This window comes from Balaenoptera musculus, chromosome 1 (genome assembly GCF_009873245.2).
Source record: "Balaenoptera musculus isolate JJ_BM4_2016_0621 chromosome 1, mBalMus1.pri.v3, whole genome shotgun sequence".
NCBI classification, from domain to species: domain Eukaryota; kingdom Metazoa; phylum Chordata; class Mammalia; order Artiodactyla; family Balaenopteridae; genus Balaenoptera; species Balaenoptera musculus.
This window is the reverse complement of record NC_045785.1, coordinates 126,081,920-126,094,676: the sequence shown is the minus strand read 5'-3', so window position 1 is coordinate 126,094,676 and position 12,757 is coordinate 126,081,920. Positions and strand designations below refer to the sequence as shown.

At 35.9% G+C, this 12,757-nt stretch overlaps 1 protein-coding gene across 2 annotated transcripts in view; it reads left to right on the top strand.

Moving 5' to 3' along the window:
* Positions 1-280: 280 nt before the first annotated feature.
* Positions 281-12,757, top strand: part of KIFAP3 (kinesin associated protein 3) — a 164,415-nt gene continuing 151,938 nt past the window's right edge. Inside the window, exon 1 of one of the 2 annotated variants that reach the window (XM_036868012.1) lies at positions 281-600. In XM_036868012.1, the coding sequence (XP_036723907.1) occupies positions 569-600 (32 nt within the window). In that variant the 5' untranslated portion in view covers positions 281-568. The remainder of the gene's footprint in view (positions 601-12,757) is intronic. The other variant, XM_036868022.1, reaches the window with a different exon arrangement.

Genomic DNA, 12,757 nt, shown 5'->3' with positions numbered 1-12,757 from the left:
CCCAAATAACAAATCTTTCTTTACAGGTTACCAGCCGAGAGCTTGACTGCTCTAGAGCATTCTCTAATTAAAAGGTTAACGGAATTCCTTTCCCTCTTTTCAAGCGAAGGACCTGAAATATCAATTCGACTGACCGGGATGACTCTTTCAATTCCCATCCTCAAGGGGGCGGTGACCACGGAGCCCCTCCTTAACCACGCGCGCTGAAATCTGCGGCAAATACCTTCACGTTCCGCTCCAGGGTGCGTCAGATTAGTCCCAAAGGCCAGCACCGCATACTGAGCCTGCGCGTATTGGCGCCGCGGAGCAGGCGCATGCGCTTTGAGGCGGAGCTCATACAGGCCGCTCTGGGCGGGTCTGGGCAGCGCCAGCGTTTTGGGGCCTAGGAGCCGTGGGAGGAGCCGGCGGCTTCACCCTGGTAACCAGAGCGCTGTAGCTGCCCCGCCTTGCAGGCCTCAGGACTGTCATCGCCTTTGGGTGTGGGGTACTTTGGCCAGCGTCCCCGGAAATAGCCCCGCCGGCCTCTCTCAGACATCCCCATCCTCCCCACGCCGCCGTCGCCGCCGCCATGCAGGGGGAGGACGCCAGATACCTCAAAAGGTGACGACCCCCCAAGGCTCGGTCCTACCCTCCTTGCCCGGACCCTGAGGTTATTCTTAAAAGGTTCTTGGGTTGGCCGTGAGATGTCACTGGGCAAAGCTTAGAAGAGGGGTGGGAGACAGGGGAGAAATCACGGAAAGGGAGGGGGGGAAAGGTGAATTAAAAAGAGGAAGGGGCCCTTAGGGGGTGCGGGTTTCTCCAGCCTCTTACCTGACTCAGCGGGGTCCTGACAGCATTGCAGATGGTTTCCTTGCTACATTACATTGTTCAGGGTAGAGGAGCGAAGGGCGGAGTAAACCGCGTCTTCCTATTTTTCCCCGATACTCCGACTCTCCATTTTCCTTTAATAGATAAATCCTGTGGGAGCCTGGAACTGAAGTCTTCTGGCGCCTCTGTCCTATGTCTCCAATTTGGGGTTCACTGCCATGGGGTTTTGAAATGAAGGGGAAAGAAGTGGTGGCTTTTAATTAATGGGAGACTGGATTGAGATGTTGCTTTCCAGTTTATTTCTGCTTTCCTCATCCATTTCACTGCCATGTATACAGTATAATTTTTGTAGGAGGTTCGTAATTATCAAGGGGTTTGTTCAGGAGCTTGACATGAAACAGGCCATCATTTCTTTAGTTTAAAAATATGTGTAGTATCAATTACTCCTTAAAGAAAAATGTAATCTGTTGGGATTATTTATTTGACTCAGGTCAAAGATAAGATCATCCCTCATAAAAAGAATACCTCTCACTGGACCAAGAGTTAGCAGTGATCCAATACAAAAAAATATTTTAATTAGGAGTCTCCATTTTTAGCTAAATCCCTGCTACTGATTGTGTAAATACCCTAGAAAGTCACATGTATTCTTTTGGACTCAGTTTCCTTATCTAAAAATGGGGCAAGTATTACTTTATGATCGGTACGAGGACCAAATATGAAAATGTTTTAAAAAGATAAAACCTGCATGTAAGGTGGTGTCATCATTTCAATTCATAGTATACTTTTACTGAATGTATTTATCCCAGCTTGGCAGGGCCCTGATCATCACAGAAAGATCTAACCTTTAATAGACTCTTAAGAGGGATTGAAATTATTGTAAAATCAATCAGGCAACCAACTGTATTCGCTGTCTTTGCAGGCCTGAAGCATATATTGCCTGCCTGTCCCATTTTATAGAAATATATCTGAAATTGTTACATAACCAGAGCTTATCAGTAAAAATTTCAGAAAAGAATATGTAATCATAACAAGTATATAGTCAGCATTTATTTCCTCATTGCATTTTACTTACATCGGTCATTTAAAATATCTTGATTGAAAATTTGGTGAAAGAAGAAAACAAGAAATTCTCCTTCAACTTTAAAATCAAGGTTGTTCTAGGGCAAAGAGTCGCTATTACACTATTAGCTTATTTTCATGTAATATAGTTGTGCCAGAAAATAGTTTTTCTTAGGATTCTGGTATCCTGTGGTCCCTTAGGCATCCTGAGACTTGTAATTCTCAACCTATTGCTTACTTCTAAAGCTAAATTATGTGGAGTTCAACAAAAAAATCAGATGAGTCACTATAATGTTTGAAGTAAAATAAGGTCAGAATCTGGAAAGACTGAAATATACACGTCTCAATTTTGTCTAATTTTGACAATATAAATAGTTTGCATTGCCTGCTTTCAGTTTAGAAATGTGCATCCAACATATAATCATATAGGCCCAATGGCTTATGATATGACAGAACATTCCATTTTAATGATTGATTCTTTGACAGTAATTACATATATTCATTCCTTTTGTAATATTTTTACTTTTATTATTTTGTTTTTAACAAGAGGGCAGTGTGTTTTCAATTTAATTGATTCATTCTAATTTTAATTATTTAATTTCAGTGGTTTCATTGTAGCTATCACTGAGGAATCTATAGTCTCTATATGTTTACCTGTGTAATAGATTATAGAATCAAAAATCAGGTTTCATTTTTTGTTCTGCTACCCATTAGTGTTTTGATTCAATAGTGCTTAATACATACTTACCAAATACTTAGTCCATGCCTAGCATTGTTCTGATCACTGCGGAAATGATTAGACACAGTTCATATCCTCAGTCAGATATGCACACAAATAAATAGACAGTTAATCTAGTAGGTTTTGTTTTTTTTTTTTTGCCTCTTAAAACTCTCTGATGGCTTTCCATTGCTCTTAGAGTTAGAGCACCAACCTTTTCAGCTTCATCTCTCTCTGCTCCTCTCCTGTCCCCAACAATTCCATACTTCAGCCTTACAGAAATAACTTCTTTTAGATCCCTGTGTGTTTCAGTGTTAGACCCCAAGTGTCCTTCCCATTGCCTGGTACTTGCCTTGTTCTTTATCCAGCTAACTCTTCATCTTACCTGTTTTAGCTTAAATATCACTTTTTCTAGAAGGTATTTCCTGAGCTGCCCTTTCCCACCCCACAATCTGCCATCCAGGTCAGATATACCTGCTAGCTTCCATGATACCTAATACCTTGTCTTTTCCCACTCTTACTATTTTATTGTTATTGTTTGTCTTTCCTGCTGGTCTATAAGCTTCAGAAGGGTAAGAATTTTTGCATCAATATTCATAAAGGATATTCATAAATTATATTCAAAAGTATATTCTGTTTTTATGGCATCTTTGTCTTTCTTTGGTATCAGGGTAATGCTGGCCTCATAGAATGAATTAGGAAGTGTTCCCTCTTTTTCTAGTTTTTGGAGGAGTTTGAGAAGGATTGGTGTTAATTTGGTAGAATTCACCAGTGAAACTATCTGGTTTTGGACTCTGTTGGGAAGGTTTTGATCACTGATTCAATCTCTTATTTTGGGGGAATTCAGAATTTCTATTTCTTTTGAGTCAGTTTTGGTAGTTTGTGAATTTCTAGGAGTTTGTCCATTTCATCTAGGTTATCTACTTTGTTGGCTTACAGTAGTTCATAGTATTTTTTTTTTATTTCTATGAGGTCAGAGATAATAGTAATAATGTCCTACTTTAATTTCCAATTCTAGTAATTTGAGTCTTCTCTCTTTTTTTCTTAGTTTAACTAAAGGTTTGTCAATTTTGTTGATCTTTTCAAAGAACCAACTTTTAATTTTTTGATTTCCTCTATTTTCTATTCTCTATTTCTTTTATCTCTGTCTTTATCTTTATTATTTCCTCCCTTCTACTAGCTTGTTGTTTAGTTTGCTCTTTTTCTAGTTCCTCAAGGTGTAAAATTAGGTCATTGAGTTGAAATCTTTTTTTTAATTGAGATATAATTGACATATACCATTATATTAGTTTCAGTTGTACAACATAACGATCCAGTATTTGTATATATTGCCAAATGATTACCACAGTAAGTCTAGTTAACATCCATCACTATACAGTCACTTTTCTTTTCTCGTGATGAGACTTTTAAGATTTACTCGCTTAGCAGTTTTTCATATATACAATATAGTATTATTAACCATAGTCACCATGCTGTACATAACAATCCCAGGACTTACTTATTTTATAGCTGGAAGTTTATACCTTTTTACCAGCTTCACCTACTTCACCCACTTCACCCACTTCCCACCTTTGGCAACCACCAATTTGTTATCTGTATTTGTGAGTTCAGGTTTTGTTTGTTTTGCTTTATTTTTAGATAAAAATAAATAGTGAGATCATATGGTATTTGTTTTTCTATCTCTGACTTATTTTACTTAGCACATTGCCCTAAGGTCTATTCATGTTGTTGCAAATGACAAAATTTTCTTCTTTTTTATGGCTAAATAATATTACAGTGTGTGTGGGGGGGGTGTGGGTGTATACACAGATATACATATATTTTATCCATTCATCCATTGATTGACACTTAAGGTGCTTCCATGTCTTAGCTATCGTAAATAATGCTGCAGTGAACATGGAGGTACATATATCTTTTTGAGTTAGTGTTTTCATTTCTTTTGGATAAATACCCAGAACAGAATTGCTGGATCATATGGAAGTTCAATTTTCAATTTTTTTGAGAAACTTCCACACTGTTTTCCATAGTGGCTGAATGAATATAAATTCCCACCAACAGTTCACAGGCTTCTCTTTTCTTCACATCCTCTCCAGCACTTGTTATTTCTTGACTTTCTGATAATAACCATTCTAACAGGTGTGAGGTGATATTGCAATTTTGATTTTAAATTTCTGATGATTAGTAATGTTGAACACCTTTTTATGTAATGTACCTGTTGCCCATCTGTATATATTCTTTGGAAAAATGTCTGTTCAGATCCTCTGCCCATTTTTTTCTTAGATTGGTTTTTTGCTATTGAGTTATATGAGTTCCTTATATATATTTTGGATATTAATCCCTTATCAGCTATATGATTTGCAAATATTTTCTCCCATTTGGTAGGTTGTGTTTTAATTTTGTTGATGGTTTTCTTTGCTCTGTAGAAGCTTTTTGGTTTGATGTAGTACCAGTAGTTTATTTTTGCTTTTGTTGCCTTAGTTTTTGGTGTCAGATCCAAAAAATCATCACCAAGACCAAAGGCAAGGAGCTTACTGCCTATGTTTTCTTCTAGGAATTTTATGGTTTCAGGTCTTACATTCAAGGCTTTAATCCATTTTGAGTTGATTTGTGTGTATGGTGTAAGATAATGGTACAGTTTTGTTCTTTTGCATATGGCCATCTAGTTTTCTCAACACTGTTTATTGAAAGGACTGTCTTTTCCCAGGTGTATACTCTTGGCTCCTCTGTCATAAATTAATTGGCCATATATGTGTGGGTTTATTTCTGGGCTCTCTATTTTTTCTGTTGATCTGTGTGTCTGTTTTTATGCCAATATCATACTGTTTTGATTACTGTAGCTTTGTAATATAGATTAAAATCAGGATGCATGATGCTGCCAACTTTGTTCTTCTTTCTCAAGATTGTTTTGGCTATTCAGGCTCTTTTGTGGTTCTGTACAAATTTTAGGATTTTTTTGTTCTATTTCTGTGAAAAATGCCATTGAGAATTTGATAGGAATTGCATTAAATCTTTAGATTGCTTTGGATAGTATGGACATTTTAACAATTTTAATTCTTCCAGTTCATAAGCATGGAATATCTTTCCATTTATTTGCATCTTTTTCAGTTTATTCCATTATTGTCTTATGGTTTTCAATATACAGGTCTTTCATATCCTTGGTTAAATTTATTTCTTAGGTATTTTATTCTTTTTGATGCGTTTGTAGATGAGATTGTTTTCTTAATTTTTCTTTCTGGTAGTTCATATTAGTGTAAGGAAATGCAACTAATTTATATACATTGATTTTGTATCCTGCAACTTTACTGAATTTGTTTATTCTAACAGTTTTTTAGTGGAGTCTTTAGGATTTTCTTTATATAATATCATGTCATGTGCAAATAGTGATGGCTTTATTTATTCCTTTCTGATTTGGATACTTTTCATTTCTTTTTCTTGCCCAATTACTTTGGCTACCACTTCCAATACTATGTTGAATAGAAGTAGCAAGAATTGGCATCCTTGCCTTGTTGTTGATCTTTCAGGAAAAGCTTTCAATATTTCACCCATAAGTATAATGTTAGCTGTGGGCCTGTCATATACCGTCTATATTGTGTTGAGTTTCGTCCCTCTATACCTACTTCGTTGAGAGTTTTTATCATAAATCTATGTTGAATTTTGTCAAATGCTTCTCCCACATTTATTGAGATGATATTATATGACTTTTACCCTTCATTTTGTTTGTGGTGTATCACATTGATTGATTTGTGTTTGTTGAACCATCCTCACATCTCTGGAATAAATTCCACTTGATAATGGTGTATGATTGTTGTTTTAAAGTATTGTTGAATTCAGTTTTCTAGCATTTTGTTGAGGATTTTTGCATCTGTATTCATCAGGTTTGTTTTTTTGGGTTTTTTTTGGTGTCTTTGTCTGGTTTTGATATAACAGTAATGCTGGCCTCATTAAATGAGTTTGGGAGTGTTCCTTCCTCTTCAGTTTTTGAGAAGAGTTTGAAAAGGATTGGTGTTAATTCTTCCAATATTTGGTAGAATTCACCCATGAAGCCATCTGGTCCTGGGCTTTTTTGGGGAGGTTTAGACTACTGATTTAATCTCCTTATTAGGAATCAGTCTGTTCTGATTTTCTGTTTCTTCATGATTCAGTCTTGGGAGGTTGTATATTTCTAGGAATTTATCCATTTCTTCTATGTTGTCTAATTTGTTGGAGTATAATTTTTAATAGTAGTTTCTTGAGATCTTTTATATTTCTGTGGTAACAATTGTAATGTCTCCTCTTTTATTTCTGATTTTATTTATGGGCATACCTCGTTTTATTGAATTTTGCTTTATTGCACTTTGCAGATATTGCATTCTTTATAAATTAATGTTTGTGGCAACCCTGAGCCAAGCAAGTCTATTGGTGCCATTGTTCCAACAGTATTTGTTCACTTCTTGTCTCTGTCACATTTGGTAATTCTCCCAATATTTCAAATTTTTTCATTATTACTATATTTGTTATGGTGATTTGTGATCAGTTATCACTGATGTTACTATTGCAAAAGATTATATCTTGCTGAAGGCACAGCTGCTTAGCATTTTTTAGAAATAAATATTTTTAAAAATGAGGTATGTACATTGATTTTTAAACATAATGCTATTGCACACTTAGTATATCACAGTATAGTGTAAACATAACATTTATGTGCACTGGGAAACCAAAAAATTCACATGACTTGCTTTATAATGATACTCACCTTATTGCAGTGATCTGGAACTGAACCTGCAATATCTGCAAGGTACGCCTGTGTTTGAGTCCTCTCTTTTTTTCTTGGTTAGCCTAGCTAAAGGTTTGTCAATTTTATTTACGTTTTCAGAGAACCACCTCTTAGTTTTATTGATCTTTCCTGTTGTCTTTATAGTATCTATTTTCATTTATTTCCCTTCTAATCCTTGTTATTTCCTACCTTTTACTAACTCTGGGCTTTGTTTGTTATTTTTTCTCCAGTTGCTTAAGATGTAAAGTTAGATTGTTTATTTAAGATCATTTTTTTGTTTCTTGATGTAGGCATTTATCTCTATGAACTTCCCTCTTAGAACTGCTTTTCTGCATCCTTTAAGTTTTGGTGTGTTGTATTTCCACCTTTACTTGTTTAAAGGTATTGATTTCTTCTTTGACACATTGGTTGTTCAGTAGTATGTGATGAATCTTTATGTGTGAATTTTCCAGTTTCTTCTTGTAATTAATTCTTAGTCTCATACTATTGTGGTTGGAAAAGATACTTGATATGATTGCAGTCTTCTTAAAAATATTAAAACTTGTTTTGTGGCCTAACATATGATCTATCCTTAAGACTGTTTTATGAGCACTTGAGAAGAATGTGTATTCTGTTCCTTTGGGTGGAATGTTCTGTTTATGTTTGTTAAGTTCATTTGGTCTAATGTGTCATTTAAGGCCAATGTTTCCTTATTGAATTTCTGTCTAGGTAATCTATTCATTGATGAAAGTGAGGTATTAAAGTCTCTTCCTACTATTGGTTTGCTGTGTATTTCTGCCTTTAGGTCTTTTAATATTTTCTTTATATATTTAAGTGCTCCTATTTTGGGCATATAAATATTTACAAATGTTTTATTTTCTTATTGGATTGACCCCTGTATTATCATATAATACCCTTCTTTGTCTCTTATTTATCTTAAAGTCTATTTTGCCCAACATAAATATAGCTACCCCATCTTTCTTTTGATTTCCATTTTTATGGCATACGTTTTTCCATTCCTTCATTCAATCTGAGTGTATATTTGCATTTGAAGTGAGTCTCTTGTAGGCAGCATATAGATGGGTCATGTTTTTTTATCCATTTATCCACTCTGTATCTTTTGATTGGAGAATTTAGTCCATTTACATTCAAAGTAATGATTGATAGGTAGGTACTTATTGTCATTTTGTTCATTGTTTTCTGGCTGTTTTGTAATTCCTCTGTTCCTCCTTCTCTTGCTCTCTTCATTTGTGATTTGCAGATTTTCTCTAGTGTCATTAGATTTCTTTATCTTTTGTGTATCTACTATAGGTTTTTTGCTTTGTGGTTACCATGAGGCTTATATAAAAACACTTATAACAGTCTATTTCAACTTGTTAACACCCTAAGATTGAACACATTCTAAAGCTCTACATTTTTACTCTCCCCTCATTTTATGTTTTTGATGTCACCATTTACATTTTTTTTATCTTGTGTCTTTAACAAATTTTTGTAGTTATAGTTATTTTTACTACTTTATCTCTTAACTTTCATGCTAGCTTTATAAGTGATCAACCTATCACCTTTACAACATTTTAGATTATTCTGAGTTTTACTACATATTTACCTTTACCAGTGAGATTTATATTTTCATAAGTTTTCCTGGAAAACTATCTCTCCTTCAATTCAGTAGGAGAACTTGGCTGTGTAGACTAAAAACTGGTTGGCAGTTTTTTCCTCTCTGCACTTTGAATATATTTTGCTACTTCTGGCCTGCAAAATTTCTGCTGAAAAATCTGCTGGTAGTCTTATGGGGGTTCCCTTGTACGCAACAAGTTGTTTTTCTCTTACTGTTTTTTTAAGATTCTCTCCTTTGACTTTTGACACTTTAATTATAATGTGTCTTGTTGTGGCTGTCTTTGGATTCATCTTTTTTTGGAATTCTCTGGGCTTCCTAGATCTGGATGTCTGTTTCTTTCTTCAGGTTAATGGAGCTTTCAGCCATTATTTCTTCAAATAAGTTTTCTGCCCCTAATAAGTTTTCTGCCCCTTTCTCTTCTCCTTCTAGGACCCCTCTATTGCAAATGTTGGTCTGCTTGATGTTAGCTTATAAATCCCTTAAGCTGTCTTCACCCCTTTTTTTGTTCTTTTTGCTTCTCTGGGTGTGTTCCGTTGCCCTGTCTTTGAGTTCACTGATCCTTTCCTCTACTTCATCAAGTCTACTGTTGAAGCCCTTTGTTGTATCTTTAAGTTCAATTATTGTGTTCTTCAACTCTGTGACTTCCATTTGGTACTTTTATATTTTCTATTTCTGTTGAAATTCTCACTTTGTTCATCCATTCTTCCCCTGAACTTAGCAAGCATCTTTATGATCATTACTTTTAACTCTTTATCGTATACATCATTTATCTCTGTTTTATTATGGTCTTTTTCTGAGGTTTTATCTTGTTCTTTCTTGAAACACATTCCTCTGTTTCTTCATTTTCCTTGACTCTGTGTTGGTTTCTATGCATTAGATAAAACAGCCACCCCTCCCATTCTGAAAGGAGTGGTCTTGTTTAGGAGATGAACCTTTTTATTCAACCATGCCTAGCTCTTGGTTGTCTTTCAGACCTTAGTGATTGTCCAAGTAGCCTACTTTATTTTTAGTGCTCCCTCTGAGCTGAGTCCTGGGGTGATAACCAGTTAATAACTGTTTTTTTTCTTTCACTAATGTCTCTTTGAACTCATGAATACAAGCCCCAGTGGCCACCAGAACCAGGTGATCACCGGGGTGGCAGCCACAAAAACTGGGGCACCAGGTAAGTGTACAAGCTCTCCTCCAGGATATACTAGTGCTCTGGAGTGGGACAGAGGGAGAGCGCAAAGATAGCATCTGCTCTCCCAGGTCTCTGGAGAGGATGACAGTCAGCCTTTAGATGTGTTTAATTAGAAGCCTGCCCCTAAGTCCACAGCTATGAAGATAAGCTAACAGATCTCTTTCATAGAAAGATTGGTTGCCTCAGTCGGTTGCCTCTCTGCTGTGCCCTGGGAGTGGTAGCCAGTTAAGAACTCCCTCTCTCTGTTATGGTCCTGTGGGACCTGGGAACGTAAGCCCTGATGGCCACCAGAGTCAGGTCATCTAGAGGTGTCCCCTGGGCAGCAGCTGCAATAATCAGGACACCAGAAGACAGCAGTACAAGCTCTTTTCTGGGAGATACTGGTGATCTGGAGAGCATAAAGATGGAACCTGCCAGCCTCCATCCTGAGTATTTCAGTAGACTCATATGTTAAATTAGATGCTGGCCCCTCAGGCCGACCCTTTAAGATAAACAAATAATCCTTTTTAACAGAAAGTCTAGGTACTTTTTAGTCAGTTGCCTCTGCACTAGGCTTTAGGGTGGGTGAGCTTGCATGCGCAAGCCCTTTAAGAACTGTTTCACTGTTTTGCTATAGCCACTGGGGTCTCATGGAAGCTAGATGTTTTGGGGGCTTGTTTCTCAGGTGTAGGTCTTAAAAGGTGGGTGCAAGATGTAGGGTTCAAATCCTTCATTCCTCAAGTAGCAGCTCAGGTGTGAGTTTTTGACCAGTTGTGGGTCTCCACACCAGAGGTGGGGTTTATGGCAAGATTGTGTCTCAGTCTCTCTTATTTGCTTCAGTGTGGGTTTTCTTGTTTGCTCAATTTGTGGGCATTGCTCAGCTAGTTTGGGTTTTTTGGGTTTTTTTGGGTTTTTTTTTGTTTTTTAGTTGTGGCGTGTGGGCTCCCCCTGCATTGGGAGCTCCCTGCATTGGGAGCATGGAATCTTAACCACTGGACCACGAGGGAAGTCCCAAGGTGGGGGCAGGGGGGCATTCAGAGGAAATTGTTTCATAGGTGGTATAGACTCAGTGCGTCTGTGGGAGGAGGTGAGTTCAGGAACCTCCTACATCACAGTCTTGAACACAAACCTGTAATAAGCTCTTTTGACAGCAATAATTTAAAAAAAAAAACCTGTTTAATGAAAAATTAAGGGCTAAATTTTGTTTCTCTAGGAAATTGATAATGAATATGGAGCACAGTGTTAGTCAGCATTTGTTATCTGTTGTAGGGATCATAATGATATCATCGACCACATGAAGTCTAGAAACATCAGGATGTACTTTAGAAGTTAGTAATTAAGAATACTCTGCCTGAAGGTGACAATTATCACATGTAGATAAAGAAAGGTATATCTTATATCAGTCTGTGAAGCATGACTTCACTTCATATTGAGATTAAAAAAGCAAAACTTTTTCTAAATCAATTTAGCACATTTTTGGTTCCAGTTTTCTTGTGCAGGTTAAAAAAAAAAAAAAAGGTGAAGTAGACCTGTTATTAAGAAGGCTCCATTAGTACAAGAAATTTGCAGACAGTTAAAAGATATCAGTTTAATATCAGTGTCATAAGATGCTACAAATAGTAAATCAGTTAATTCTAATAATGGGCTAAATTATTTCTCACCTGATTCATGGATTCCAAATAAAACATTTGAAGTTAATTGTCTCAATTGTTAAATATCTGACAGTGTTATGAATGCCATGTTAAATTCAGTTTAGAAGTATAGCATTTAAGATAAAATTATTCATTTTGTGGTGATAATACAAGTATAAATTTTGATGAGGCACATTGCTATGGTAAAAGCAATTTTTCATACTAAATCAGCTATCAACAGCAGATGTGTACTTGTCACAGGTTGCATGTAGACATAATTCATAATTGTGTCCAAAAAGCTGGAATATTTTACCAACCAAAATAGAATTTGAAACCATGTTTGTCAATTTAAAAATATTTATATCATTCATAAATATAGAGTAACTGAATTACAAAATGTTTTGAGCCTTTAGAGAACTACTTTGTAAATCAACCAAGTGTCCTGCAAATGGTTTTGAATGTTTTGTAAGGGAATCTTGTAAATTTCATGCTATGTAAGTTAGAAATAAAGAATCAAGGTGTTTGACAAATGGAGTATCTAGTATTTGACTATATGAAGTTCTAAAGGCAAAGTATTCTTTTAAAGTCATTATATAGTAATTTTGGAAAGTATGTTACACACAGTATATATAATATGAGCTTAGTTTGTAATATGTGTATTTTATATATTCAGTGGCAGTGCCAAGGGGAACAGGGAAGGGGTTTATCCATCCCATAATCTCCATCAGCCCCCACAATGATATAAACATTTAATACTTGTGTCAATCTTATGTAAATTGCTATTCAAATGTAGTTTTAACCCTACCAGATTGCTATCCTTAAGCCTCTTCTTTAAAGAAATTCTAGAGCTGACGTTCTCTCATTATATATTATCTACATATAGGTAGAAAAATGTCTGGATGTGTATGTGCTAAATGGTAACAATTGGTTTCTTCTAACTTTTTCAGTTTATTTTTTCTCTTTGCTAATTTCTGTGTTCTGTTTTTTCTACAGTAAGCATAAATTGTATTAGCAATAAAAAATAAATATTATA